Source organism: Chlorocebus sabaeus, chromosome 16 (assembly GCF_047675955.1).
Source record: "Chlorocebus sabaeus isolate Y175 chromosome 16, mChlSab1.0.hap1, whole genome shotgun sequence".
Classification (NCBI taxonomy): Eukaryota; Metazoa; Chordata; class Mammalia; order Primates; family Cercopithecidae; genus Chlorocebus; species Chlorocebus sabaeus.
In genome coordinates this window covers 2420338-2446215 of record NC_132919.1, presented here as the reverse complement: position 1 = coordinate 2446215, position 25878 = coordinate 2420338, and the positions used below count along the sequence as shown (strand labels likewise).

The 25878-nt window shown below is 41.7% G+C and overlaps 1 protein-coding gene across 3 annotated transcripts in view; it reads left to right on the top strand.

The window, feature by feature from the left end:
- Positions 1 to 25878, top strand: part of METTL16 (methyltransferase 16, RNA N6-adenosine) — a 94884-nt gene that overhangs the window by 2345 nt on the left and 66661 nt on the right. For 2 of the 3 annotated variants that reach the window (XM_037987488.2, XM_037987487.2), the window contains exons 2-3: positions 6118 to 6245; positions 24663 to 24862. In XM_037987488.2, coding sequence (XP_037843416.1) covers positions 6118 to 6245; positions 24663 to 24862 — 328 coding nt within the window. The remainder of the gene's footprint in view (positions 1 to 6117; positions 6246 to 24662; positions 24863 to 25878) is intronic. The other variant, XM_037987489.2, reaches the window with a different exon arrangement.

Genomic DNA, 25878 nt, shown 5'->3' with positions numbered 1-25878 from the left:
TAAAGTCTATTATTTGTATTTGTTTATTTTGAGACAGGATCTCATTGTGTTGCCCAGGCTGGACTGGAACTGCTGGGTTCAAGCCATTCTCAGCTTCCGTAGTAGCTAGGACCACAGGCACGCACCACCTTGCCCAGTTGATGTTTTCTTAAGGACTGGGGGCCATCCTCGTTTTATGCTCCTCTCTTTCCTGATGGTCAGTAAAAGGTATGTCAATGCTAGGAAATTAAAACAGGTATATAGTCAGTTTTAGTCATAGTGTAAGGGGCAAAATGTAGTAACGGTATGCTGAAAACTTTCAGGTGACTACTAATCCCCTCAAATTCTGAATTGTTTACTCAACAAATATTTATTGTATAGAAGTTGCTGGGGGTATAGTGAAGATTAGGATGGATGTGGTTGCAGGTCTGTGTGTGACATATGCAAATTAATTACACACCTAGTAGTAAACTGAGGATCTCTGAGGCAGAAGCAGCACAGGGTGCTTTGAAAGCATGTAGATGGGCATCTGATTGGACTGTGGGGTCAGAGAAAGCCTGCCTGAGAAAAATGATGCTTAGGTTGTGATACGAGGAGCTAGTGGGCCTTCAGAGGTGAAAGGCGATGGTGGGAGGGTGAGGAGAGTCTTGCAGGCAGTAAGAATAGGAGATGGTGAGACAGACTACCACGCAGCAGAGAAAGTGGAGGAAGACCAGTGTGTCTGGAAGGGGAAAGTGGCAACAAATGAAGTTGGAGGGACAGATAAGGCCTGGATTATGCCTGCCTTGTTAATGATTTCAGACTTTATTAGCCTAAGAGCTTTGGGACGCCACTGAAGGGATTTAATAAGGAAATGTTCACATTTGCATGGGGGGAGTGGCTTGTCTGCTGAATGAAAAATGGCTGGTAGAGGGCAAGAGTGGTTATGAAGAGATCAATTTGAGACGCTTAGAGCAACCCAAGAAAGACGTGATAATGACCTGGGCCAGAGAGGTGGTGTTGTGAAGGGTGAAGAACAGGATAAGGTCAATAAATAATTGGGAGATAGATAGTATTCAGGACATGGTGTGTTGTGAATGGGAGAGGCAGCATGGAGAAGGTGTTGAAGATTTTTGATGTGTGTATCACAAGAAAGATAGCAGTGCATTCGGTGAGGCAGGGAAGATGAGGAGGACCAGTTTGGGGTGGGTAGAAGTGATTTAATTTTGCGCATATTGTACATGTATTTTTGAGCCCTTCAAGTGAGAAATATGGTAGGCAGTTGGATATGTGATTTGGAAAAGTCTGGAATGAAGACAACGCTTCTTTTTTGAAATTGGTTTAATTTCCAGTGTAGGAAGCTGTCAAAAAGCCATCTGAAATAGCATTGACAGATTTATGACTATGTAACAAAGATTGCAAAGGAAAAATATTTATTGCTAGGAGATGTTATAATAGAGGATTTGTCTTAACTGGGGAGATTAGGGAAGGAAAGATCTTTTCAGAAGAAATGCTTGAACTGTGAGCCCAAGGATGACTAAGAATTCGCCAACTGAAGAGAGGGAGGGAAGAACATTACAGATAAAAAGAATAGCCTGCATAGGAGGCTGAGGCAGGAGAATAGCTTGAACCCGTGAGGCAGAGGTTGCAGTGAGCCAAGACCGCGCCACTGCACTCCACCCTGGCAACAGAGCGAGACTCCATCTCAAAAAAAAAAAAAAACGGACTCCATCTCAAAACAAAAAAACCAAAAAGAATAGCCTGCATAAAGGCCCTGTGGTTAGGGTGGAAGGACACAAAGAGCAAGGGCATGTGACTTAAACTGAATGGTGAAAAGATAGGCAAGGCCAGGTCGTGTAGGGCCTTGTATGTAGGCTGAAGTGATGTTTTTTATTTTATCTAAGAGTAAGGTTTTGAGCAGGTGGACATAGGGGAAGGACATACTGAGATTTGTGTTTAGAAATGATCACTGCGAGGTGGAAGGAGGGATGGTGAGAACAAGAGTGGATATAGGGAGACCAATTCAGAGGCTATTGTAAACCAGGTGCAGTGGGGCACACCTGTAGTCTCAGCCATTTGGGAGGCTGAGGTGGGAGGATTGCTTGAGCCCAGGAGTTCAAGTCTGGCCTGGGCAATGTAGTCTCTAAAATAAAATAAAAATAAATAAATAAAAAGGCTGTTCTGGCCGAGCGTGGTGGCTTACAATTATAATCCTAGCACTTTGGGAGGCTGAGGCAGCAGGATTGCTTGAGGCCAGGAGTTCAAGACCAACCTGGCCAACATGACAAAACCATGTATCAAAAAAAAAAAAAAAAAAAAAAAGGCCTCTGGGCTTGACATTGTTGGGGACAAGGAAAAATAGATTAATTTAAGAGGTATTTAGCAGGTAAAACCTACAGGAGTGGTGATTTCTTGGATATGAGAAACTATCAGGCGACTCCTAGATTTTTGGCTTACATAATACTGTTTAGAAGAATGATCATTATTTAAAAAATAGAAAATAAAGATATTAAGAAAATAAAAGTCACTTCCACCCAGAGAGCTATACATATATAATAGTAACTATTTTTAAAATTACCAACTACCTGGAGATTTACTAAGCCATTATAATAGTTTCTCTTTCAGTTTTTATTTCTTGCTATATGTACATTTGCTTTTATTTCTTGTAATCTGGAAGAAGACAAAATTATATTTGTTTTCATTTGGTTTTAGCTACCTAGGAATGACAAGATTGAAACTTTAAGTTGGAATCAAAGATATTTTTTCATACTTTGGTGACGTTATGGTGCGTTACCAAATATTCAGTCCTTGTAAGGACACTGTAAAAGCTAACCTCCAGGCTGGGTGTGGCGGCTCATGTCTGTAGCTATAGCACTTTGGGAGGCTGAGGCAGGAGGATCATTTGAACTCAGGAGTTGGAGACCGATCTGGGCAACAAAGGGAGACCCGATCTCTACAAATAATAAAATTGAAAATAAATTAGCCAGGCATGGTGGCATGGTGGCACGTACCTACAGTCCCAGTTCCTCAGGAGGCTGAGATAGAAGGACTCTGAGCACCAGAGGTTGAGGCTGCAGTGAGGTGTGATTGTGCCACTGCACTCCATCCTGGGCAACAGAGGGAGACCCTGTCTCAAAACAAACAAAACAAAACAAAACTAACCTCTAACTAATATCCTTGGCTGTGGATCATATAGACAGACTGTGTTCTGTCACTTTGATGCTTTTTTTTTTTTTGAGACCAAGTCTCCCTCTGTCGCCCAGGCTGGAGTGCAGTGGCGCGATCTCGGCTCATTGCAACCTCCGCCTTCCAGGTTCACGCCATTCTCCTGCCTCAGCCTCCCGAGTAGCTGGGAGTACAGGTGCCCACTACCACACCCGGCTAATTTTTTGTATTTTTAGTAGAGATGGGGTTTCACTGTGTTAGCCAGGTTGGTCTCGATCTCCTGACTTTGTGATTCGCCTTCCTCGGCCTCCCAAAGTGCTGGGATTACAGGCGTGGGCCACCGTGCCTGGCCTGATGCTCTTAAAGGAATAATTTTCAGCTTTCTTCCCTTGATTTTTTAAAAAAAGATTCACTCTTACATTGTCTACATTTTTAAAATTATGGAAAAATAAACATAAAATTTACCATTTTAGCCATTTTTAAGTGTACCATTCAGTGACATTAAATGTATTAATTCTCTTGTGCAACCATCACCTCTATCTCCAGAACTTTGTCATCATTCCAAAGTGAAACTCTGCACCTATTAAACAGTAACTCCTCATTCTTCCCTCCCCCAGCCCCTCATCACCTCTATTCCACTCTCTGTCTGTGTGATAAGTTTACCTCTTCTGGGTGCCTCATATAAGTGGAAGCATACAATATTTGTCCTTTTGGGCCGGGCGCGGTGGCTCAAGCCTGTAATCCCAGCACTTTGGGAGGCCGAGACGGGCGGATCATGAGGTCAGGAGATCGAGACCATCCTGGCTAACACAGTGAAACCTCGTCTCTACTAAAAAATACAAAAAACTAGCCGGGCGAGGTGGCGGGCGCCTGTAGTCCCAGCTACTCGGGAGGCTGAGGCAGGAGAATGGCGCAAACCCGGGAGGCGGAGCTTGCAGTGAACCGAGATCCGGCCACTGCACTCCAGCCTGGGCGACAGAGCGAGACTCCGTCTCAAAAAAAAAAAAAAAAAAAAAAAATTTGTCCTTTTGTGTGTGGTTTATTTCTCTTAGCATCATGTTTTCAAGGTTCTTCCATGTTGTAGCAAGTATTAGAATTTCATTCCTTCTTAGGGCTGCGTGATATTTATTATATGGATATACCATATTTTGTTGATCTATATTTAGTGTATGGATATACCATATTTTGTTGATCCATATTTAGTGTATGGATACACCATATTTTGTTGATCATATTTAGTGTATGGATATACCATATTTTGTTGATCCATATTTAGTGTATGGATATACCGTATTTTGTTGATCCATATTTAGTGTATGGATATACCGTATTTTGTTGATCCATATTTAGTGTTTGGATATACCGCATTTTGTTGATCCGTATTTAGTGTTTGGATATACCGCATTTTGTTGATCCGTATTTAGTGTTTGGATATACCTCATTTTGTTGATCCGTATTTAGTGTTTGGATATACCGCATTTTGTTGATCCGTATTTAGTGTTTGGATATACCGCATTTTGTTGATCCGTATTTAGTGTTTGGATATACCGCATTTTGTTGATCCGTATTTAGTGTTTGGATATACCGCATTTTGTTGATCCGTATTTAGTGTTTGGATATACCGCATTTTGTTGATCCGTATTTAGTGTTTGGATATACCGCATTTTGTTGATCCGTATTTAGTGTTTGGATATACCGCATTTTGTTGATCCGTATTTAGTGTTTGGATATACCGCATTTTGTTGATCCGTATTTAGTGTTTGGATATACCGCATTTTGTTGATCCGTATTTAGTGTTTGGATATACCGCATTTTGTTGATCCGTATTTAGTGTTTGGATATACCGCATTTTGTTGATCCGTATTTAGTGTTTGGATATACCGCATTTTGTTGATCCGTATTTAGTGTTTGGATATACCGCATTTTGTTGATCCGTATTTAGTGTTTGGATATACCGCATTTTGTTGATCCGTATTTAGTGTTTGGATATACCGCATTTTGTTGATCCGTATTTAGTGTTTGGATATACCGTATTTTATTGATCCGTATTTAGTGTTTGGATATACTGTATTTTGTTGATCCATATTTAGTGTTTGGATATACCGTATTTTGTTGATCCACATTCATCTGTGGATGGACACTCGGATTGTTTCCTACCTTTTCACTCTTGGGAATGATACTACTGTGAACACTGCTGTACAAATATCTGTTTTAGTTCCTCTTTTCAGTTCTTTTGGGAATATACCTAGGAGTGGAATTGCTGAATCAGAAAGTAATTCTATGTTTAGCTTTTTAAAGAACCGCCAAGCGTTTTTCAACAGCAGCTGTGCCACTTCACATTCCCACCAGCAATGCACGAGAGCGCCAATTTCTTCACATCCTTGCAGAACACTTGTTGTTTCTGTTTTTTTAATTTTTAATTTTTGGTTTTTTGTTGATGGTAGCCATCCTAGTGGGTATGAAGTGGTATCTCACGTGGTTTTGATTTGTATTTGTCTAATGACTAATGATGTTGAGCATCTCTTCATGTGCTTATTTGTTGTATATATTTTTAAAATGTAATTTCTACTTTCTCACTTGATCGGCAAAGACTTGTTGGCTATAACTATTAACTTGGCATCCACAGTTTTCCCCACTGATTTTTCTTTTTTTTTTGAGACGGAGTTTCACTCTTGTTGCCCAGACTAGAGTGCAGTGGCGCAATCTCGGCTCACTGCACCCTCCGCCTCCCGGGTTCAAGCAGTTCTCCTGCCTCAGCCTCCCGAGTAGCTGGGATTACAGGCTCCTGCTACCATGCTTGGCTACTTTTTGTATTTTTAGTAGAGGCGGGGTTTCATCATGTTGGCCAGGCTGGTCTCGAACTCCTGAATCAGGTGATTCACTTGCCTTGGCCTCCCAACGTACTGGGATTAGAGGCGTGAGTCACTGCGCCTGGCCCCCATTAATGGTTTTTAATAAATATGCTGATTTTCTCTCTCTCTTTCTCTCCTTAAGATGGCTCTGAGTAAATCAATGCATGCAAGAAATAGATACAAGGACAAACCTCCTGACTTTGCATATCTGGCATCCAAATATCCAGATTTTAAGCAGCATGTTCAGATAAATCTGAATGGAAGAGTGAGGTAGGTAACGGATGAAAACTTACTGTATTATTCTTGTGTGATTCAAATGGATACGATATCATAGAAAGCTCACCTGAAATCTGAGACATTCGATTAAACTTCCCATGCGACCTAGGACAAATCACTTAACCTCTCTTGGCCTCAGATTTTTAATGTATAACATTAGAGGAATGGACCAAATGCATTTCAGTTTCCTTCTGGAAAAATTCTCGTGATGTCCGAATTATTGCTTACCCTACAGAAATCCCAGGGTGACTGCAGAGACTTAGGGTTGTGCTCTTCGTGATCTAAAACTTAGTGACTGGTAGGGATCTAAAGACTTTTTTTTTTTTTTTTTCGAGACAAAGTCTCGCTCTGTCACCAGGCTGGAGTGCAGTGGCGTGATCTCGGCTCACTGTAACCTCTGCCTCCCAGGTTCAAGCGATTCTCCTGCCTCAGCCTCTTGAGTATCTGGGACTACAGCTGCACGCCACCACGCCCAGCTAATTTTTTGTATTTTAGTAGAGACAGGGTTTCACCATGTTGGTCAGGATGGTCTCGATCTCCTGACCTCGTGATTTGCCTGTCTCAGCCTCCCAAAGTGCTAGGATTATAGGCGTGAGCAACCACGCCCAGCCTTTTTTCTCTTTTTTCGAGAGAGGGTCCCTGTCGCCCAGGCTGGAGTGCAGTGATAGGATTATAGCTCATTGTAGTCCCAAATTCCTGGGCTCAAGCAATCCTCCTACCTCAGTCTCCTGAGTAACTAAAACAAAAACAAACATACATACGCACAAAAACAAAAAACAAAAACCACTGATCATAGATCACCACAACAAAGTTGGAAATATTGTGAGAATTACCGAAATGTGACATAGAGACATAAAGTGAGCATGTGTTGTTGGAAAAATGGCACCAACAGACTTGCTAGATGTAAGATTGCCACAAACATTTGATCTGCTAAAAATACAATGTATATTCCATATACCCCCTAAATATATATACCTACCGAATACCCATAAAAATTAGTAAATCTTGACTGGGCACAGTGGCTCATGCCTATAATCCCAGCACTTTGGGAGGCCGAGGTGGGTGAATCACTTGAGGCCAGGAGTTCAAGACCAGCCTGGCCAACATGGTGAAACCCCATCTCTACTAAAAATACAAAAATTAACCTCCCAGCAACTCGGGAGGCTGAGGCACGAGAATCGCTTGAACCCAGGAGATAGAGGTTACTGTGAGCCAAGATTGCACCACTGCACTCCAGCCTAGGTGACAGAGTGAGATTCTGTCTCAAAAACAAAAAGAAAAGAAATTAAAAGTAATAAATCTTTTTTTTTTTTTTTTTTGAGACGGAGTCTTGCTCTGTCGCCCAGGCTGGAGTGCAGTGGCCAGATCTCAGCTCACTGCAAGCTCCGCCTCCCGGGTTTACGCCATTCTCCTGCCTCAGCCTCCCGAGTAGCTGGGACTACAGGCGCCCACCACCTCGCCCGGCTAGTTTTTTGTATTTTTTAGTAGAGACGGGGTTTCACCGGGTTAGCCAGGATGGTCTCGATCTCCTGACCTCGTGATCCGCCCGTCTCGGCCTCTCAAAGTGCTGGGATTACAGGCTTGAGCCACCGCGCCTGGCCCTTTTTTTTTTTTTTTTGAGACGGTGTCTCGCTCAGTCCTCCAGGCTGGAGTGCCGGGGTGCAATCTTGGCTCACTTCAAGCTCTGCCTTCTGGGTTCACGCCATTTTCCTGCCTCAGCCACCCGAGTAGCTGGGACTACAGGCGCCCACCACCATGCCTGGCTAATTTTTTGTATTTTTAGTAGAGACGGGGTTTCACCGTGTTAGCCAGGATGGTCTCGATCTCCTGACCTTGTGATCTGCCCACCTCGGCCTCCCAAAGTGCTGGGATTACAGGCGTGAGCCACTGTGCCCAGCCAAAAGTAATAAATCTTTAAAAAATTTTTTGAAAAGACTCTTATTACAGGGAAAAAGAAATGTGTCTGTGAGGGGATGGGAAGAGGATATGGCAGTCTTGAGGAGGACTTCCTTGTTTTTCTTTTAGAGATGAGAGCAATGTGAGCCTATGTATAGTTGGCAACCTCACATGTTTTGCAGGGACCTGTGATAGAAATAGGAGAGAGGAGATGCGCTCTTGGTGTAAATGACCTGGTGGCTCCCAGAAATCTTCCCCCTTCCTGCCTGCTTAAGTAGGAGTTGTTGATGGTTGTCTGCACTGGTAGAATGTTCTTCATTTTTACAATCTTTTTTTTTTGAGACAGAGTCTTACACCGTCACCTAGACTGGAGTGCAGTGGCCGGATCTTGGCTCACTGCAACCTCCACCTCCCGAGTTCAAGTGATTCATGTGCCTCAGCCTCCTGAGTAGCTGGAATTACAGGCATGTGCCACCACAGCTGGCTAATTTTTGTATTTTTAGTAGAGATGGGGTTTTACCATGTTGACCAGGCTGGTGTCTAACTCTTGACCTCAAGGAATCTGCCTACTTTGGCCTCCCAAAGTGCTGGGATCACAAGCATGAGCCACCACGCCCAGCCTACAATGGCTTTGTATTTAATTCCATGGGTGGTATTAAAGAAGAATCACCGGGCCGGGCGCGGTGGCTCATGCCTGTAATCCGAGGCGGGCGGATCACGAGGTCAGGAGATCGAGACCATCCTGGCTAACACAGTGAAACCCATGGGTTGTATTAAAGAAGAATCACCGGGCCGGGCGCGGTGGCTCATGCCTGTAATCCGAGGCGGGCGGATCACGAGGTCAGGAGATGGAGACCATCATGTTGGTCTTTCACCATGTTGGCCAGGCTGGTCTGGAACTCCTGACCTCTTGATCCACCCGCCTCGGCCTCCCAAAGTGCTGGGATTACAGGCGTGAGCCACTGTGCCCGGCCTTAGCTGTGAGATTTTATGTAATTTTCTTAGCTTTACTGAGACTGAGTCTCCTCACCTGAAAAGGAGAGATGAGAGGACATCCTTGGACGGTTGTCATGAAGGTTAGCAGTAATGCACGTAGAATGACTAGCATTCTATAGACACTGGTTCATGGTAGGTGCTCGTATTGTTGTTAAGCCTGGTATAATTAAGGTGGCAAGGATGGCTAGTGTGATATCTTGTTTTTCTTCCCTGCGTGTGCCACTGCTTTATTATAATCATATCTGACCATTGCAATGAGATTTTAGTTTGTTTTTTCACAATAATCAGTTCCATAGGAACAGCCTGCAGTTTAGTTCAGCGCTGTCAGTTGAGCTTGAATAGAATGTGACACTTAACTGATTTGTTTTTTTTTATTATTTATTTATTTATTTATTTTTGAGACGGAGTCTCACTCTGTCGCCCAGGCTGGAGTGCAGTGGCGCGATCTCGGCTCACTGCAAGCTGTGCCTCCTGGGTTCACGCCATTCTTCTGCCTCAGCCTCCCAAGTAGCTGGGACTACAGGCGCCCGCCACCACGCCGGCTAATTTTTTGTATTTTTAGTAGAGACGGGGTTTCACTGTGTTAGCCAGGATGGTCTCGATCTCCTGACCTCACGATTCCCCCGCCTCGGGCTCCCAAAGTGCTGGGATTACAGGTGTGAGCCACTGTGCTTGGCCCTATTTGTTTTTGTTTTTATTTATTTGTTTGTTTATTTTAACTGATTTGTTTTTAAACCAAAGACCCAGCATTGCAGGGCTTTATCATACTGGGTAGACTGTACTATTTTTAACACCTCAGTGACCATCTAAAGACTAGAAACCAACCTTGGAGTAACACTGGGAGGCTTTTGGCTTTTGTTGTTATTGTATCAGGTTCAGCTTCTACAGGATTAGAATGATTGTTATTTTAACCATGGATTACAGAAATGTGTCTGTTCAAAGTTGTCTATAATGGTGATACTGTATGCATCAGTGGCAGAGCGGGAGTCATTCTCGGGAAATCGGCCATGAGCCTGTTGACAATGGGCTATTTTGGGGAGCTGGATATGTTAAACAAACAACAAAGACTGAAAATGAATAAACTGCTGATTTTCACGTGAGAGCTAATTTTAGTTCCTGGGCCTCCCTGTAATCTCGGAAATGAGAATGAAAAAAGATCTTGCCTGTGTTCAGGATTTTTGAATGTCCCAGGGTGCTAACATGACCTAGATACTTAACTAGTGAAGTCAAGTGACTTGACTTTGCCCTACAAAAGTATTTCGAACACTCAGACTAGTGTCTGGATCTTTTCAGAAACAAAAAATAAACAACAAAGTCTAAGAATCAGGTCTTCATTGGTGTTGACTTTATTTCCTTCCATTAAACCAGCCTCAGCTTAATGTCTTGTACTTTTTTAGGATATAGTTCCTTGTGATTAAATTGTGTGCTGTAGTTCATCTTTTTGTAAGTTGAATATATATATATATATTTATGAATATATATATATTTGAATAACAAGAATTGTTTATGTAAGCAACAGCTGTCTTCGAAGGCCCTTGGAAAACAATAATTATATTGTTCTCTTGCCCCAAATGTCTCTTGAAGCTGTAGGATGAGTGCCACAGCTGCAGCACTGTCTTTTGGTGATTGCTCTCACCGTGTTATGGAAAGCAAGTGTTCTAGAACCAAAGACCCGTTTTCCATTTTTCAGAAAAGGAATTCTTTTTTACTATACAGATATTACAGACTCCTTAATGAGAAAATTACAGAAATCTATTTTTCCTAACTACATTTATAATGGTGATGTCACATACGTACAAAAAGTCACAGTTCTTTTACCCTAAAAGATGAAATGAGTCCGTAATCTCATCTTTCTAAGCCCTTGTCTTTATTCATACGTAGTAATTTTTGTGGTTGTCATTTTAGTTACATACAGTCATGCGTCTTCACCCCCATTTGACATTATTCTGTAAGCATTTTGCATAAAGTTACAAAAGCTGTAATACATCCACCCAAGCGAGTACAGTGTAGTCATTAAAAAGAATAAGACCGGGCTGATCCACATATACTTGTATGAAGACAGTTTACATATTTAGTAAAAAAAAAAAAAAAAAAAAAGTGGAATTATGTAATTAAATGTGTTTAGATAGTATAGAAATTTGAGGTGAGTGGAAGTCTCCACTTGACTCATCTACCCACCTACATGCATATCCAGAGTCCCTGCTTAGCCTTCCAGACTTTTCCTCTACATCTATTTATACAGGGTCTTTTTGTTTTGTTTTTACAAGAATGCAGTCGGAATGTACATATATACTTCTGCTCAACTTCTTTTTCAAACGTAATATATTGAGGAACCCTCTTCATACAAGTATATGTAGATCAGCCTAATCTTACTATTTTTAATAGCTGCATCGGGTTTTATTGTATTATAGCTTATTTAGCCAATTCCATATTGATTACTTTTAGCTTGTTCCTAAATTTTCTGTAGTACAAAACTTAAATTTTACAGTTCCTCTTTTATCACTGGACTTTTTTTTAAGTTTCACTGAAATTAGGGTAAGTCACTGGGCATTGCTAGGAAATCGCAGTATTCTTTTTTTTTTTTTTTTTTTTGAGTCTCGCTCTGTCACCCAGGTTGGAGTGCAATGGCGTGATCTTGGCTCACTGCAACCTCCGCCTCTCGGGTTCAAGCAATTCTCCTGCCTCAGCCTCCTGAGTAGCTGGGATTATAGGCACGTGCCACCACGCCCAGCTAATTTTTTTTGTATTTTTTTTAATAGAGATGGGATTTCACTGTCTCTACTAAATGGCAATTACAGTCACCTGCCACCACGCTCGGCTAATTTCTGTATTTCTAGTGGAGACGGGGTTTCACCGTGTTGGCCAGGCTGGTCTCAAACTCCTGACCTCAGGTGATCTGCCTGCCTCGGCCTCCCAAAGTGCTGGGATTACAGATGTGAGCCACTGCGCCTGGCCAGAATCACAGTATTCTTAACTATGCCTGGAAAGGGCAAAGAGGTATTTGGATGACTAGATTTTTCTTTTCTGTTATTTGCTCTTTAGTTAGCATAGGCATGGTCATTTAAAAGATCAGCCTGAAGGCCAGGCTTCAGGCTGCTTCATGCTTATAATCACAGCATTTTGGGAAGCTATTGCTTGAGGCCAGGAGTTCAAGACCGGCCTGGTCAATATAGTGAGACCCCCTTCTCTATAAAAAATAAAATAAAAAAAAAGAATGAAAAGATTAGCTTGATTGATCGAGGTACAATTTCATATTTTGCCAGTAGGATTTTGGATTCTTTGCTTAATTTAGGGTTATCAGTAGTGGTTGTTTCCATTGTTTCAGGATCTGTGTTTTTGTATATTACTATCTAATTGCTTATTTGACCCATGAGAGTGTTTAAAAATTGGACATTTTCTTCAATAAGTCTTCTGTATCAGAGAGTTGAAAAAGTGGGAAGGATGTCAGCACAGTACTTGAATAATAATTTAGGGCCACTTAATTTTTTTTATTGTTGTGAGAAACACAACATAAAATGTTCCACCTTAATCTAGTTGAAGTGTACCGTGTGTTAACTCTGTGCTCGTTGTTGTGCAGCAGATTTCTAGAACCTTTTCATGAGTTAGACGACTTTGGATACCTTTACCTTAAAGTAGAATCTTGCAGTATTTGTTGTTTTTGACTCACTTATTTCACTTAGCATGATATCCTCAAAGACTCTGCCATGTTCTAGCACGTGACAGAATTTCTTGTTTTTTTCTTTTCTTTTTTTTTTTTTTTTGAGACGGAGTCTCACTCTGTTGCCCAGGCTAGAGTGCAGTGATGCAATCACGCCTCACTGTAGCCTTGACCTCCTGTGCTCAAGTGATCCCCCTGCCTCAGCCTCCTGAGTAGCTAGGATTACAGATGTCCACCACCACACCTGGCTAATTTAAATTTTTTTTTTTTTTTTAGTAGAGACAGGGTCACTCTTTGTTTCCCAGGCTGGTCTTGAACTCCTGGGCTCAAACAAACAGTCGTCCTGCCTCAGCCTCCCACACTGCTGGGATTACAAGTGTGAGCTTCCACTCCCTGCCCTCATTTAATCTTTAGCTGATTCCGGGGTGGTTTCTAACTCTGCCACTACCAAAGCAGCTCTTTAAAAGGTCTCCAGCGGCCTCATGTCACTGACTCTGATTTTCAGCCCTCCATTGCCTTCTGAGCAGCAAGTCACTCTGCTGGTTGGTTCCTTCATGGATCCGCTCTTGCCTTGGCCTCCTTGGCACCACACTGAAAACTCTGGTTTTCCTTCTTCCACTCTGGTGTTCCTTTATCTCCTGGTGGAACTTCCTCTGTGATGACTGGGCATACAGCTATTAAATGAGTTTTCAAAGCTTGCTCTCCAGTTCTCTTTCCTTCGCACTTTACATTTTCTCCCTCCTCGCTGTCATCCGTGCCAGGGCTTCACTTGTTTGTTTGCAAATCACTCACACATTTATTTCTACACACCTCTTCTCTGGGCTCCATCTCCACTTAAATGTCTCAAATACAGCTCAGATTTGTATTTCTCCTCAAAAACGGTTCTGTGCCAGAGTTACTAACTTCAGTTAGGGTGGCACTGCCTATACTGTTGAACAAGCCAGAACCTTGGGAGACTCATGCGAAACACAACATCCCTTAGCTCACATGTGATTCCATTGCTAAATCTCACAAACGTTCCCTCCAAAATATCTCTGATTCCTTTCAGTTTTCCCTGTCTCTGCCATTGCTACCTTTATCTAGATCTAGCCTTTTTTTTTTTTTTTTTTTTCCTGAGACAGGATCTCACTCTGTTGCCCAGGCTGGAGTGCAGTGGTACTATTTCAGCTTATTGCAGCCTCCACCTCCCAGGCTCAAGTGATCCTCCCACCTCAGCACTGCGCCCCACCCCCCAGTCCCCCGCCTAGAGTAGCTGGGACCACAGGTGCATGCCACCACACCAGCACACTGAGTAATTTTTGTATATTTTGTAGAAGCAGGGTTTCACCATGTTACCCAGGTTGCTCTTAAACTCCTGGACTCAAGCCATCCACGGACCTCGGCCACCCAAAGTGCTGGAATTACAGGCGTGAGCCACCACACCCAACATTTAGCCTCTTAATTCAGGTATAGCAGTAGCTTCCTAATTAGAGCCTTTGCTTCCACTTTGTTCAGCTTTATTCTATACCAGACCTAAATCCTTAACATAGAATATAATTTTATCAACTGGGTGCAGTGGCTCACGGCTGCATCACTTTTGGAGGTTGAGGTGGGCAGATCACGAGGTCAGGAGATCGAGACCATCCTGCCTGACACGGTGAAACCCTGTCTCTACTAAAAATACAAAAAATTATCTGGGCATGGTGGCACGCGCCTATAGTCCCAGCTACTCGGGAGGCTGAGGCAGGAGAATTGCTTGAACCTGGGAGGTGGAAGTTGCATTGAGCTGAGATCGTGCCACTGCACTCCAGCCTGGGCGATAGAGTGAGACTTTGTCTCAAAAAAAAAAAAAAAAAAAAAAAAGGATATAATTGTATCCTGGTGTGATTATTAATAGTTTTTACTTTCAGAAACGTTTCAGACTGGATATGATAAAATTATATGGTCACTCTAATTATAATGCGCTACATAATCTGGAACCTGCCTTCCTCCCCAGCTTCACCTTGAATTGTATATGCTTACTTTGCTCTCTGCATTTTAGACACAGTGACTGTCTCTTAGTACCTGGAATACTCCAGAAGTTCTGCCTTAGGGTCTTCGTACTTGCTGTTTGCTTTAGGACCCTAGAATGCCACGTTCCCTTCCCCTCATTCCTTCCTTTGTGAATTTTTCTTCCATTGTCAGTTCTTAGATCAGTTGTCTCTGCAGGGAAGCCTTCTCTGACCTTCCTAAGGCAGACCCACGAATTAGGGAGGGTCAATAGTGTCTTTTACCTGTGTTTTATAGTATTTGTCGCAGTTCTAGATTTACAGGTATTTAAGTGATTTCTGGATAAGACCCATCCTCTGCCAGACCGTCCGCTTCAGAAAGGGAGGGATTGTCTGTGTTCGCTTTACTGCAATATCCCTAGCATTTTGCATAATACCTGGCACATAGTTGACACTTAATAACTATTTGTTGAATGAATAAAGGAATGCACGCCAGCTGTCACAGTTTCTTAAAAATTCTGACCTATTCTGTATACCTCAGTTGAACAAAGTGTGCTCAAAGGAAACATTTTTATATTTCACTTTTAAAAGTAGAGTAGCCAAGTACCCCAACTTTCTTTACAATTCTACTATTTACAATAGAGTACAGCAGTGGTCTCCAGCCTTTTTGGCACCAGGGACCAGTTTCATGGATGACCATTTTTCTGTGGACCTGTGGTGGGGGAGGGGTGGGTTTGGAATGATTCAAGCACTTTGCATTTATTGTGCATTTATTTCTGTTATTATTACATTGTATTATTTCATTACATGAAATAATTATACAACTCACCATAGTGCAGAATCAGCTTGTTTTCCCGCAGCTTGCTTCTCCTCAGCTGGACGGTCCCATGTGGGGGTGATGGGAGACAGTGACAGATCATCAGGCATTAGATTCTCAAGGAGTGCTCAACCTCGATCCTTCGCATGCGCAGTTCAGGAGGGTTCATGCTCCTGTGAGAATCTAATGCTGCCACTGATCCGACAGGAGGCGGAGCTCAGGCAGTAATGCGAGCAATGGGGAGTGGCTGTAAATTCAGATGAAGCTTTGCTTGCCACTCACCTCCTGCTGTGTGGCCCAGTTCCTAACAGACCACGGATCAGTATCAGTCCATGACCCAGGGGTTGGGGACCCCTGTAATAGAGGGGACAGCCCATTAGCCTGTGAGTTGTATAAGGCTTGCAGTTATTATTTATTGCCCATATTAATGTTGAGAATCAGATCCATTTCATATGAAAACATGGATCACTGGTTTTGTTTGAAAGTGTTAGAGAGCTGGCAAAACCGGGCGGGCAAATCCACACGACATTAACTACCTAGAACAGAGTGGTGGTCACCAGGCGCGGTGGCTGACGCCTATAATCCTAGCACTTTGGGAGGCTGAGGCGGGCAGAACACCTGAGGTCAGGAGTTCGAGACCAGCCTGGCCAATATGGCGAAACCCCGTCTCTACTAAAAATACAAAATTAGCCAGGCGTGGTATTACATGACTGTAGTCCCAGCTACTCGGGAGGCTGAGGCAGAAGAATCGCCTGAGCTCGGGAGGCAGAGGTTGCAGTGAGCCAAGATTGCACCATTGTACTCCAGGCTGGGCGACAAGAACGAAACTTCGTCTCAAAAAAAACCAAAAAAAGAACAGAGTGGTGGTCATAACCTTTGACATGGCCATTTGTGGCATCTGGAATAGTGCTACTAAAAGTGGTTATTGAACTGGCTGCTTAACCACAAACTATTTGTTACTGTCCACAGAGATAAGGACCTTGTGCCGTATGTTTAGGTTACCTCACATTTCTTTGGTTTCGTTGACTTTTTAATGTGTTGTTTACATTCTGGCACAAGCTCCTTATCTTATCAGGGACTGGCATTTTGAGTAGTACCAATAGCTATTCCTTATAAATATTTTGAAACCCCTGATTTTCACAGTTACTTTGAAATGCCAGTGCAAAATAGCAATACTTTTGTTACTATTTACTGCCCTTAGATAATACTCTTTATCAAATTTATTTTATAAAGTATCTAAGTTATTGAGTTTCTTTAATAGAGATTTTCTGAAAACATTTTTCTCCTCAAATGCCTTTTACCATGAAATTTTACATTTGAGATTTTAAGCCTTTGAACACAGACATAGATTATTTTTTCTTTTGTGTGTTTAGCAGTGAAATTTAGTTAGAAGGTCGGGCTGCCATTCTAGAGTTAAAGACACGAATGTGTTTGAATGCCTTAGCATGGTACTTAGATGTGAACTTCTTCCTCACATGTAAAACTTGACTTTCATTCCTGTGTCATTGAAGAAAATGGAATTGGCCCATCCTTCTCACACACTTGACTGATTTCACAGGAATAAAATATTCTTGTTAGAAGTAAAACTGAAGTTGTTATAGATTTTATACCTTTTTATTGCTCATTATTTATCTTGTTGATCCTGAGTTTATACTGCTTTTAATTGAGTAAGAAATACAAAGATAGTGCAAATCTTTTTTTTTTTAATGTGAAAATTGATTGAGGCCATTGCTGTGCTGTTGAGTAAAGCAGAAATGTGTTGGTGGCTGTTGCCCCTGGATTAACCCTCTTTTATTAGCCCCCACAAATGACAAAATTAATACATATCCAATTCTGATATCTAAGAATAAACTTAATACCCCTTTAAATAGATGTAATGTATTTTAATGAGACTTTCAATTGCTAGCATATCTTCATGCAATAAACATCTGCTTCCACTGTCCTATAGAAGCTGTTCTTTAAAACCAGTACCCACAGAAATGGAAAGTCAGTCACTTTTTAAAGTTGTTATTCTCTTGGCCTCCATTAGCATTTTATATTTTTAACCCATTCTACATAGTTGCTCATTTAATCCTTTTGATCCAAAAATTAAGGTTGTCTGTTGTAAAATAATTCCTGTTTTCCTTTTTATTTGTAGTTGTCTGGGATACTTTCGGTTAAGCTTTTATCTTCAACCTTTGGCTCATTTTGTTTTAGCTGTAGTTTTTGTTTAGTTTATTATAGTTAGTAGATTTTGACTTTTGTGATCTAATCTGAGAGTATTATGAGTTTACTATTTACATTCATTTCACATTCATTTTCTATCATGCTTTGTTCTTGTTGCTTTTTTTTTACACTATATAATCTGATTTTCACCTACCTTTCCTTTACTGCCCCGATTTTATTTGATTATATTATTTATCTTCATTCTTCTAGTGCTAATAATCTTTTTTTTTTTTTTTTTTTTTTTTTTTTTTTTTTTTTTTTTGAGGCAGGGGTCCACTCTCACCCAGGCTGGAGTACAGTGATGGGATCTTGGCTCACTGCAGCCTTGACCTCCTGGGCTCAAGTGATCCTCCTGCCTCCTGAGTAGCTGGGGCCACAGGCTCACACAACCACCATACTCCCACATCCAGCTAATTTTTGTACTTTTTGTAGAGACGGGATTTCACCATGTTGCCCAGGCTGGTCTCAAGCTCCTGAGCTCAAGCAGTCCGCCTACCTCAGCCTCCCAAAGTGCTGGGATTACGGGTGTGAGCTGTTGGGCCCAGCCAGTTTATCTTCTTAAATGTGTGCTTCTATCTCTGCTACTTAGTTTATCACCTTTAAATGAAGTCTTTTGACCCTGTGTATAAAAGCTGAGGAACTCCCTCTCCTTTCCTGTTTCCTGTCCTGAATTTTGATTATGTGTATGTTGTTGTGGTTTGTAAACGCTGACATTTTATTATGTAGCCATGGTTCACAGGTGTTTTTATCTTAGCTCTCTGGTTAAAAAGGCTTAAATGCTCAGTGCTGGTTGTTTTGCTATACAGTAAGTCCTCACTTAGTGTTGCCAGTAGGTTCTTGGAAACTGCGACATTAATGAAATGATGTGTAGCAGGTCCTCTAATAACGTCATTTCCTTATAAGTGATGAGGAAAAAAATTGATTTTGTTATATATGGTTTCGCTTAAAGTCAAAGAACCTATTGTCAATGTTAAGTGAAGACTTACTGTAGTTCCTTAATTTATCTCTATTGATTAAACTTTTTCCATTAGAAATTTCTTCACAAAGAGCTCATCAAAACTCGACTCCTTGAGTTCCTGTACACTCAAAATGTTTATCTGTTGTCATTATAATCAAAGTAAGTTTGGCTGAGTATAAAATTGTGTCACGCTTCTTTTCCTCTAAGAGCTTTGTAGTCAGTGTTCTTTTGTCTTCTACTATTGAATGGTGCTGTGTGGAAATCTAAAGGTAGCCTCATTTACCCTACTGCGTCCCTAACCCCAAAATCAATTGTTTAACTTGTTTGCATAGGTATCTAAAGGATTTTTTTTTTCTTGTAAGCCTTAAAGTCTGGCAATTTTTCTAGGTGTTGGTATTGCTAATTTTGTATCTTTTCCTAGGAACATAGTGAGCCTTCTATTTCTAGAAAGTTATCTTGAATCATATCTTTGAATATTTCTTTATTCTAATCCTTTGGTTCTGTTATTTAGAATCCCCAGTTATATGTAAGGAGGTCTTCATTATTGACCTCTCTTATGTCTACTACTTTTTCTTTTTTTTTTTTTTTTTTTGAGACGGAGTCTCACTCTGTTGCCCAGGCTGGAGTGAGTGGCGCGATCTCAGCTCACTGCAAGCTTCGCTTCCCGGGTTCCCGCCATTCTCCTGCCTCAGCCTCCGAAATATCTGGGACTACAGGCGCCGCCACCTCGCCTGGCTGTTTTTTTGTATTTTTTAGTAGAGACAGAGTTTCACCGTGTTAGCCAGGATGGTCTCTATCTCCTGACCTCGTGATCCGCCCGTCTCGGCCTCCCAAAGTGCTGGGATTACAGGTTTGAGCCACCGCGCGTGGCCTACTTTTTCTTTGCTTTTTAAAACTTCTTACTCCTTTCCATTTCATTTGTTTATTGAGATATAGTTCACATACTATAAAATTCACTCTTATAACTCAGTGGTTTTTAGTATATTGATACTTGTACAACCATGTCCACTATCTCATTCCTGAATTTTGTTTAATTTTGCCTGGTTTTTTGAGTCTTGCTTGCTTTATCCCTTTCTCTTCTTCTCTGTATTACTGAAGCATATAGTATCAGTTTGTTTCGTAATTAGGGGTATTAACTTTGGTCACTTCGTTAAGGGGGTATCTGTCAGATTTCTTTATTGTACTGTTATTATTTTATCCTTTCATAATCTGGTAATTGATATCATTATCAAGGTAATTAATGATTTCTGGGGAAGTATTTTGTGACTATGTAAATATCCTGTTTTCTTTTTTTTTTTCTTGTCAGTGTTGTTTTTTTTTTCCGAGACATGGTCTCACTCTGTTGTCCATATGGGAGTGCAATGGCTTGATCTAGGCTCACTGCAACCTCTGCCTTCCAGGTTCAAGCAATTCTCCCAGCTCAGCCTCCTGAGAAGTTGGGACCAAAGGTGCGTGTGCCACTATGCTCAGCTAATTTTTGTATTTTTTGATAGAGATGGCATTTCACCATATTGGCCAGGCTAGTCTTGAACTCCTGACCTCAAGTGATCTGTCCGCCTTGGCCTCCCAAAGTGTTGGGATTACAGGTGTGAGCTGCTGTGCCCAGCCCAATATCCTGTTTTTCAACAAACTTGTACTCATTATTTTTAGTTCCATTGATAATTCTTAAGTGAAACAATTATTAGCATGGTGATTGCCACATGTAAATTATCTAACTCTTCCACTTCTTCTACGTTTAAGGATGGACTCATAGGTTTTGTTCTATGGGCCATAAATCCCTTGTTGGCCTTCTTCATTCACGTTGACACAGGTTTGGCCAAAGAGAGCGCCATCAAGCTGGGTCTAGTGTACTTTTGATTTGTTCCTACCTTCCTTTCAGCATGTCCTGTTTTCTGACACAATACAGTGTTTTGGGTTTATCTTGTACTTCCCTATCCAGTTCTGGAATAATCATTTATCCAAGGAACTCTGATTCCTTTGGGGAGTGCTATTTAGAAACCAAGGTCTGGAACTCTAGGTATGCTCATAGCGATGGGAGCGTCGTTGCTTCTAGGCTTTGGCTGTGTCTCTTCAGAGTCCACTATAGTCATCCTATTTCTGTCTGCTGTAGATGATACTAAAGTTCCATTCTTCATCCCTTCCATTTTCCTCCCTATAAGTTAGCACCTGGAAGCATTCTTAGAGGTCACAAGAAATCATTATATTCAGGTATGGAATGCAATTTTTGTGTAGATAACAAATCTATATTCATGAAATCTGATTCTGCCCATCATCCATCTTTTTGCAAAGTCTTTTCCTATGAAAGCTATGTTTTTTCTTTTCTTTTCTTTTCTTTTCTTTTCTTTTCTTTTCTTTTCTTTTCTTTTCTTTTTGAGACAGAGTCTCTCTCTGTTACCCAGGCTGGAATGAAGTGGCACAGTCTCAGCTCACCACAAACTCTGCCTCCTGGGTTCAAGCGATTCTCTTGTCTCAGCCTCTCTAGTAGCTGGGATTACAGACATGTGCCACCACGCCCGGCTAATTTTGTATTTTTAGTAGAGACGGGGTTCTCCATGGTGGTCAGGCTGGTCTCGAACTCCTGACCTCAGGTGATCTCCCTGCTGCAGCTTCCCAAAGTGCTAGGATTACAGGTGTGAACCACTGCGCCCGGCCAAGGTGTGTTTTTTCTTTCTTTTCTTTCTTTCTTTCTTTTTTTTTTTTTTTTTTGAGATGGAGCCTTGCTCTTTCTCCCAGGCTGGAGTGCAGTGGCGTGATCTGGGCTCACTGCAAGCTCTGCTTCCCGGGTTCACACCATTCTCCTGCCTCAACCTCCCGAGTACCTGGGACTACAGGCGCCTGCCACCTCACCCAGCTAATTTTTTGTATTTTTAGTAGAGACGGAATTTCACCGTATTAGCCAGGATGGTCTCGATCTCCTGACTTTGTGATCCGCCTGCCTCGGCCTCCCAAAGTGCTGGGATTACAGGGGTGAGCCACTGCGCCCGGCCCAAGGTGTGTTTTTTCTAAACAGTTTTTTGAAAGAGTAGGTCATGTTACCTAACAACCACTGACTATCTATTCTTTAATATGTGTTCAGTTGTGTTGCTGTATTCTTGACATCACATAACAGAAGAATAAAGAAATTTTCTTCACATCAGACTGGAAGGTAGTGGAAATGTTTACTGTTTGTTTATTCTGTTTTCAGTAACCGTTTCAACCGTTCCATGTCTATAATTTGCTTGACAAATAATTAATGACTCCCATTGTACTAGGTCATAGTATTCCTCATAGTCATAAAATGCCAGCAAGAAGGACCCTTAGCCTGTTGAGTCCAATCCCTTACTTTTTTTTTCCTCCAAGATGGAGTCTCACTCTGTCACCCAGGCTGGAGTGCAATGGCATGATCTCAGCTCACTGCAACCTCTGCCTCCCAGGCTCAAGCGATTCTCCTGCCTCAGCCTCCTGAGTAGCTGGGATTATAGGCGTCCGCCACCATGACCGACTGATTTTTGTATTTTTTGTGCAGGTGGGGTTTCACCATATTAGCCAGGCTGGTCTCGAACTCCTGACCTCAGGTGATGCACCTGCCTTGGCCGCCCAAATTGGTAGGATTGCAGGCATGAGCCACCACAACTAGCCAATCCTTTACTTTTATAGGTGGAGAAACTGAGACCTAAGAACTGAACTGACTTAAGTCCGTGGCTAATTGATTGCAGAGCCAAAAGTGGAGTCCAGGGCTCCTAACTTCCGTTCTAGAACATTTTTGCTGTAGGTAGTGGAGAGAGATTGGGTTGATGGAACCTGTCTGAAGTTTCCATGGTTGCTGGGTGGAAACAGCACGCTCCCTTCTGTGTTGGCACTCAGGTATCCAGATGGGCATTGAATTTTTCTGGTGATTGGTCATTTGATGACCAGGCAGGGGAGCAGAAAACGAGATGGTCCAGACCAGAAGCTGTTTAAGGATGTGTTGTTGCCTGACCAGACACCTTAAGGTCAGAATTCTGAGTAGTTTCAAAACTCCTCCTCCCTTTCCTAGCCCCATCTACGGACTTTCTGCTTTCTTCAAAATGCTCTGTTGGGCAGGTGCAGTGGTTCACGCCTCTAATCCCGACACTTAGGCCGAGGCGGGAGGATTACATGGGCCTAGGAGTTCAAGACCAGCCAAGGCAACATAATGGGCTGGGCCCTTTTCTCTACCAAAAAAAAAAAGGGCCGAGTGTGGCGGTATGCACCTACAGTCCCAGCTACTTGAGGGGCTGAGGCAGGAGGGTCACTTGAGCCTGGGAGGTTGGGGCTGCAGTGAGCCGTGATCACACTACATTCCAGTCTGGGAGACGGTGAGGACCTGTCTCAAAAAAAAAAAACCCGCAAAACCAAAAAAGACCTTGCTCTGTTTATAAAAAAGGTCTGTTGGTTTTCTTTTTTAATATTTTCAGTTTAGCAGTATTTTGACATCAACATAGTTACATTCGTACAAGTTTCTTAAAAAGTTAAATACAGGCCAGGTGCGGTGGCTGACGCCTGTAATCCCAGCACTTTGGGAGGCCGAGGCGGGTAGATCACGAGGTCAGGAGATGGAGACCGTCCTGGCTAACACAGTGAAACTCCGTCTCCACTAAAAATACGAAAAAATTAGCTGGGCGTGGTGGCGGGCGCCTGTAGTCCCCGCTCCTTGGGAGCCTGAGGCAGGAGAATGGCGTGAACCCGGGAGGCAGAACTTGCAATGAGCCAAGATCGTGCCACTGCACTCCAGTTTGGGTGACAGAACGAGACTCCATCTCAAAAAAAAAAAAAAAAAAGTTAGACACAAGTATATCTTATGATCCATTCCTGACTGTCTACCCAAGAGCGGTGAAAACGTATGTCCACCCAAAGACTTGTATGTAAATAGCAGCATTGTTCGTGATGGTCAACAAGTAGAAACAAGCCAGCTGTCCAGGAACTGGGGAATATGGATAAACAAAGCGTAGTTATTCTTACTATGGAATATTATTCACCCATAAAAAGAAGTGAAATACTGACAAGTTAGAAAGTGGATGAACCTCACAAACTTGTGTTAAGTGACCAGAAGACCTCATTATGATTTCAGTTCCTTGAAATATCTAGAAAAGGTAAGTCTGTAAAGACAGAAAGTACATCAATGGTTGCCTCAGGCTAAAGTTGGAAATGAAGAAAGACATGCAAATGGTCATGAGTTCTCCTTTTTGGGGTGATAGGGGTGCTCTAAAAGTGGGTTTTGGTGATGGTTGCACAACTTTGTTAATATACTAGAAAATATTCAATTGTACACTTACAGGTGAATTTTATAGTGTGTGAATTATACTTCATAAAGCTTTAAAAAATTACATTTTAAATTTGATGTCTGTAATAGTTGTCGTATTTAAGTATCTTATCCTGTCTTCATTATTAAACATTTTTATACTGCTTTCTTTCCACTTTTAAGTAGGATTTTCAAGGAATGCTAATGTCAGATGATGTTAATGGTAACAGTAAAAATAGCTAGCATTTGTAAAATAGTTACTATGCACCAGACATTATGCTAAGTACTTCTCAGGTTATCTCACAGTAGCATTGTGATATTGGTACTACTATCCTCATTTTACAGCAGAGGAAACAGTTTCATAGAGGTAAATGACTTGTCCAAAGTTACACAGTAAGGAGACAGTGAGACAGGAATTTGAGCCGAGTCATTTGATCTCTGTGCTCTGTATATGGATATGCGGTGTTTTTGGTGGAGGATTGTACTGCTTTTCATATGCCGTGACTGTTAAACACTCATGTGTATATGCACTGGGATGAATGCTCTGTATAACTATTTATGTGTGATCTCTCTAGGAAATTCAGATGGGCATTTGGTTTTGCCTGTTTGTCATAGAGCTTGTACAGCATAGTGAATCTTATTAATCAGTTTTACTTCTTTTTCTCTATTCCTCAGCCTTAATTTTAAAGACCCCGAAGCAGTCAGAGCTCTGACTTGTACTCTCCTAAGGGAAGATTTTGGACTTTCTATTGATATTCCATTGGAGAGACTAATTCCCACAGTTCCCTTGAGACTCAACTATATTCACTGGGTGGAAGATCTGATCGGTCACCAGGATTCTGACAAAAGTACTCTCCGAAGAGGAATTGACATAGGTATATAGTGTGGAATTCTTTTTTGGCTAAACATAGGTTTCGTAAGTTTTGCAAGCTCAAATTCTTTGTAAACTTTTCTACTGGGTATTTGTTGTTGTACAAAAGAAGCTGGCTACAGATACAGGTTGAGCATCCTTAATCCAAAAATCCGAAATGCTTCCAAATCTGCAAGCTTTGAGCACTGATATGCTGCTCAAAGGCAATGTGCATTGGAGCTTTCCAGATGTGGGGATTAGGGATGTTCAGCCTGTAAATATAATGCAAATATTTCAAAATCTGAAAACAAAAACTGAAATCCAAAACACTTCTCATCCCAAGCATTTTGGATTAGAGATCCTCAACCTGTATTACCATTCTTATTTACTACACCTGTTACCATTCTTATTTACTACACCTGTTACCGTTCTTATTTACTACACCTGTTACCATTCTTACTACACCTATTACCGTTCTTATTTACTACACCTGTTACCGTTCTTATTTACTACACCTGTTACCATTCTTATTTACTACACCTGTTACCATTCTTATTTACTACACCTATTACCGTTCTTATTTACTACACCTATTACCGTTCTTATTTACTACACCTGTTACCATTCTTATTTACTACACCTATTACTGTTCTTATTTACTACACCTGTTACCATTCTTATTTAGTATACCTGTTACCGTTCTTATTTACTACACCTGGCCTTTTCTCCCACTGATTTCTCTTGAGAAGGGATTGTCAGTCCAAACAGGGAGTAAGAGGTTAAGGGAAGTACAAAATGAAAGTGAGGCTCTTACTTACATAGCTTTTCATTTTTTAAATTTTTTTAATTTTGAAATAGGGTCTCATCGTGTTGCCCAAGGTTGGTCTTGACTCCTGGACTCAAGCAATCCATGTGCCTTGGCTTCTCAAAGTGCTGGGATTACAGGCATGAGCCACGACACCTGGCCCTACTTAGCTTTTCAGATTACCACATTGATGTCTGTGTCTGTTGGGCTTTATTTTTACTCTGGTGTCTTCATAT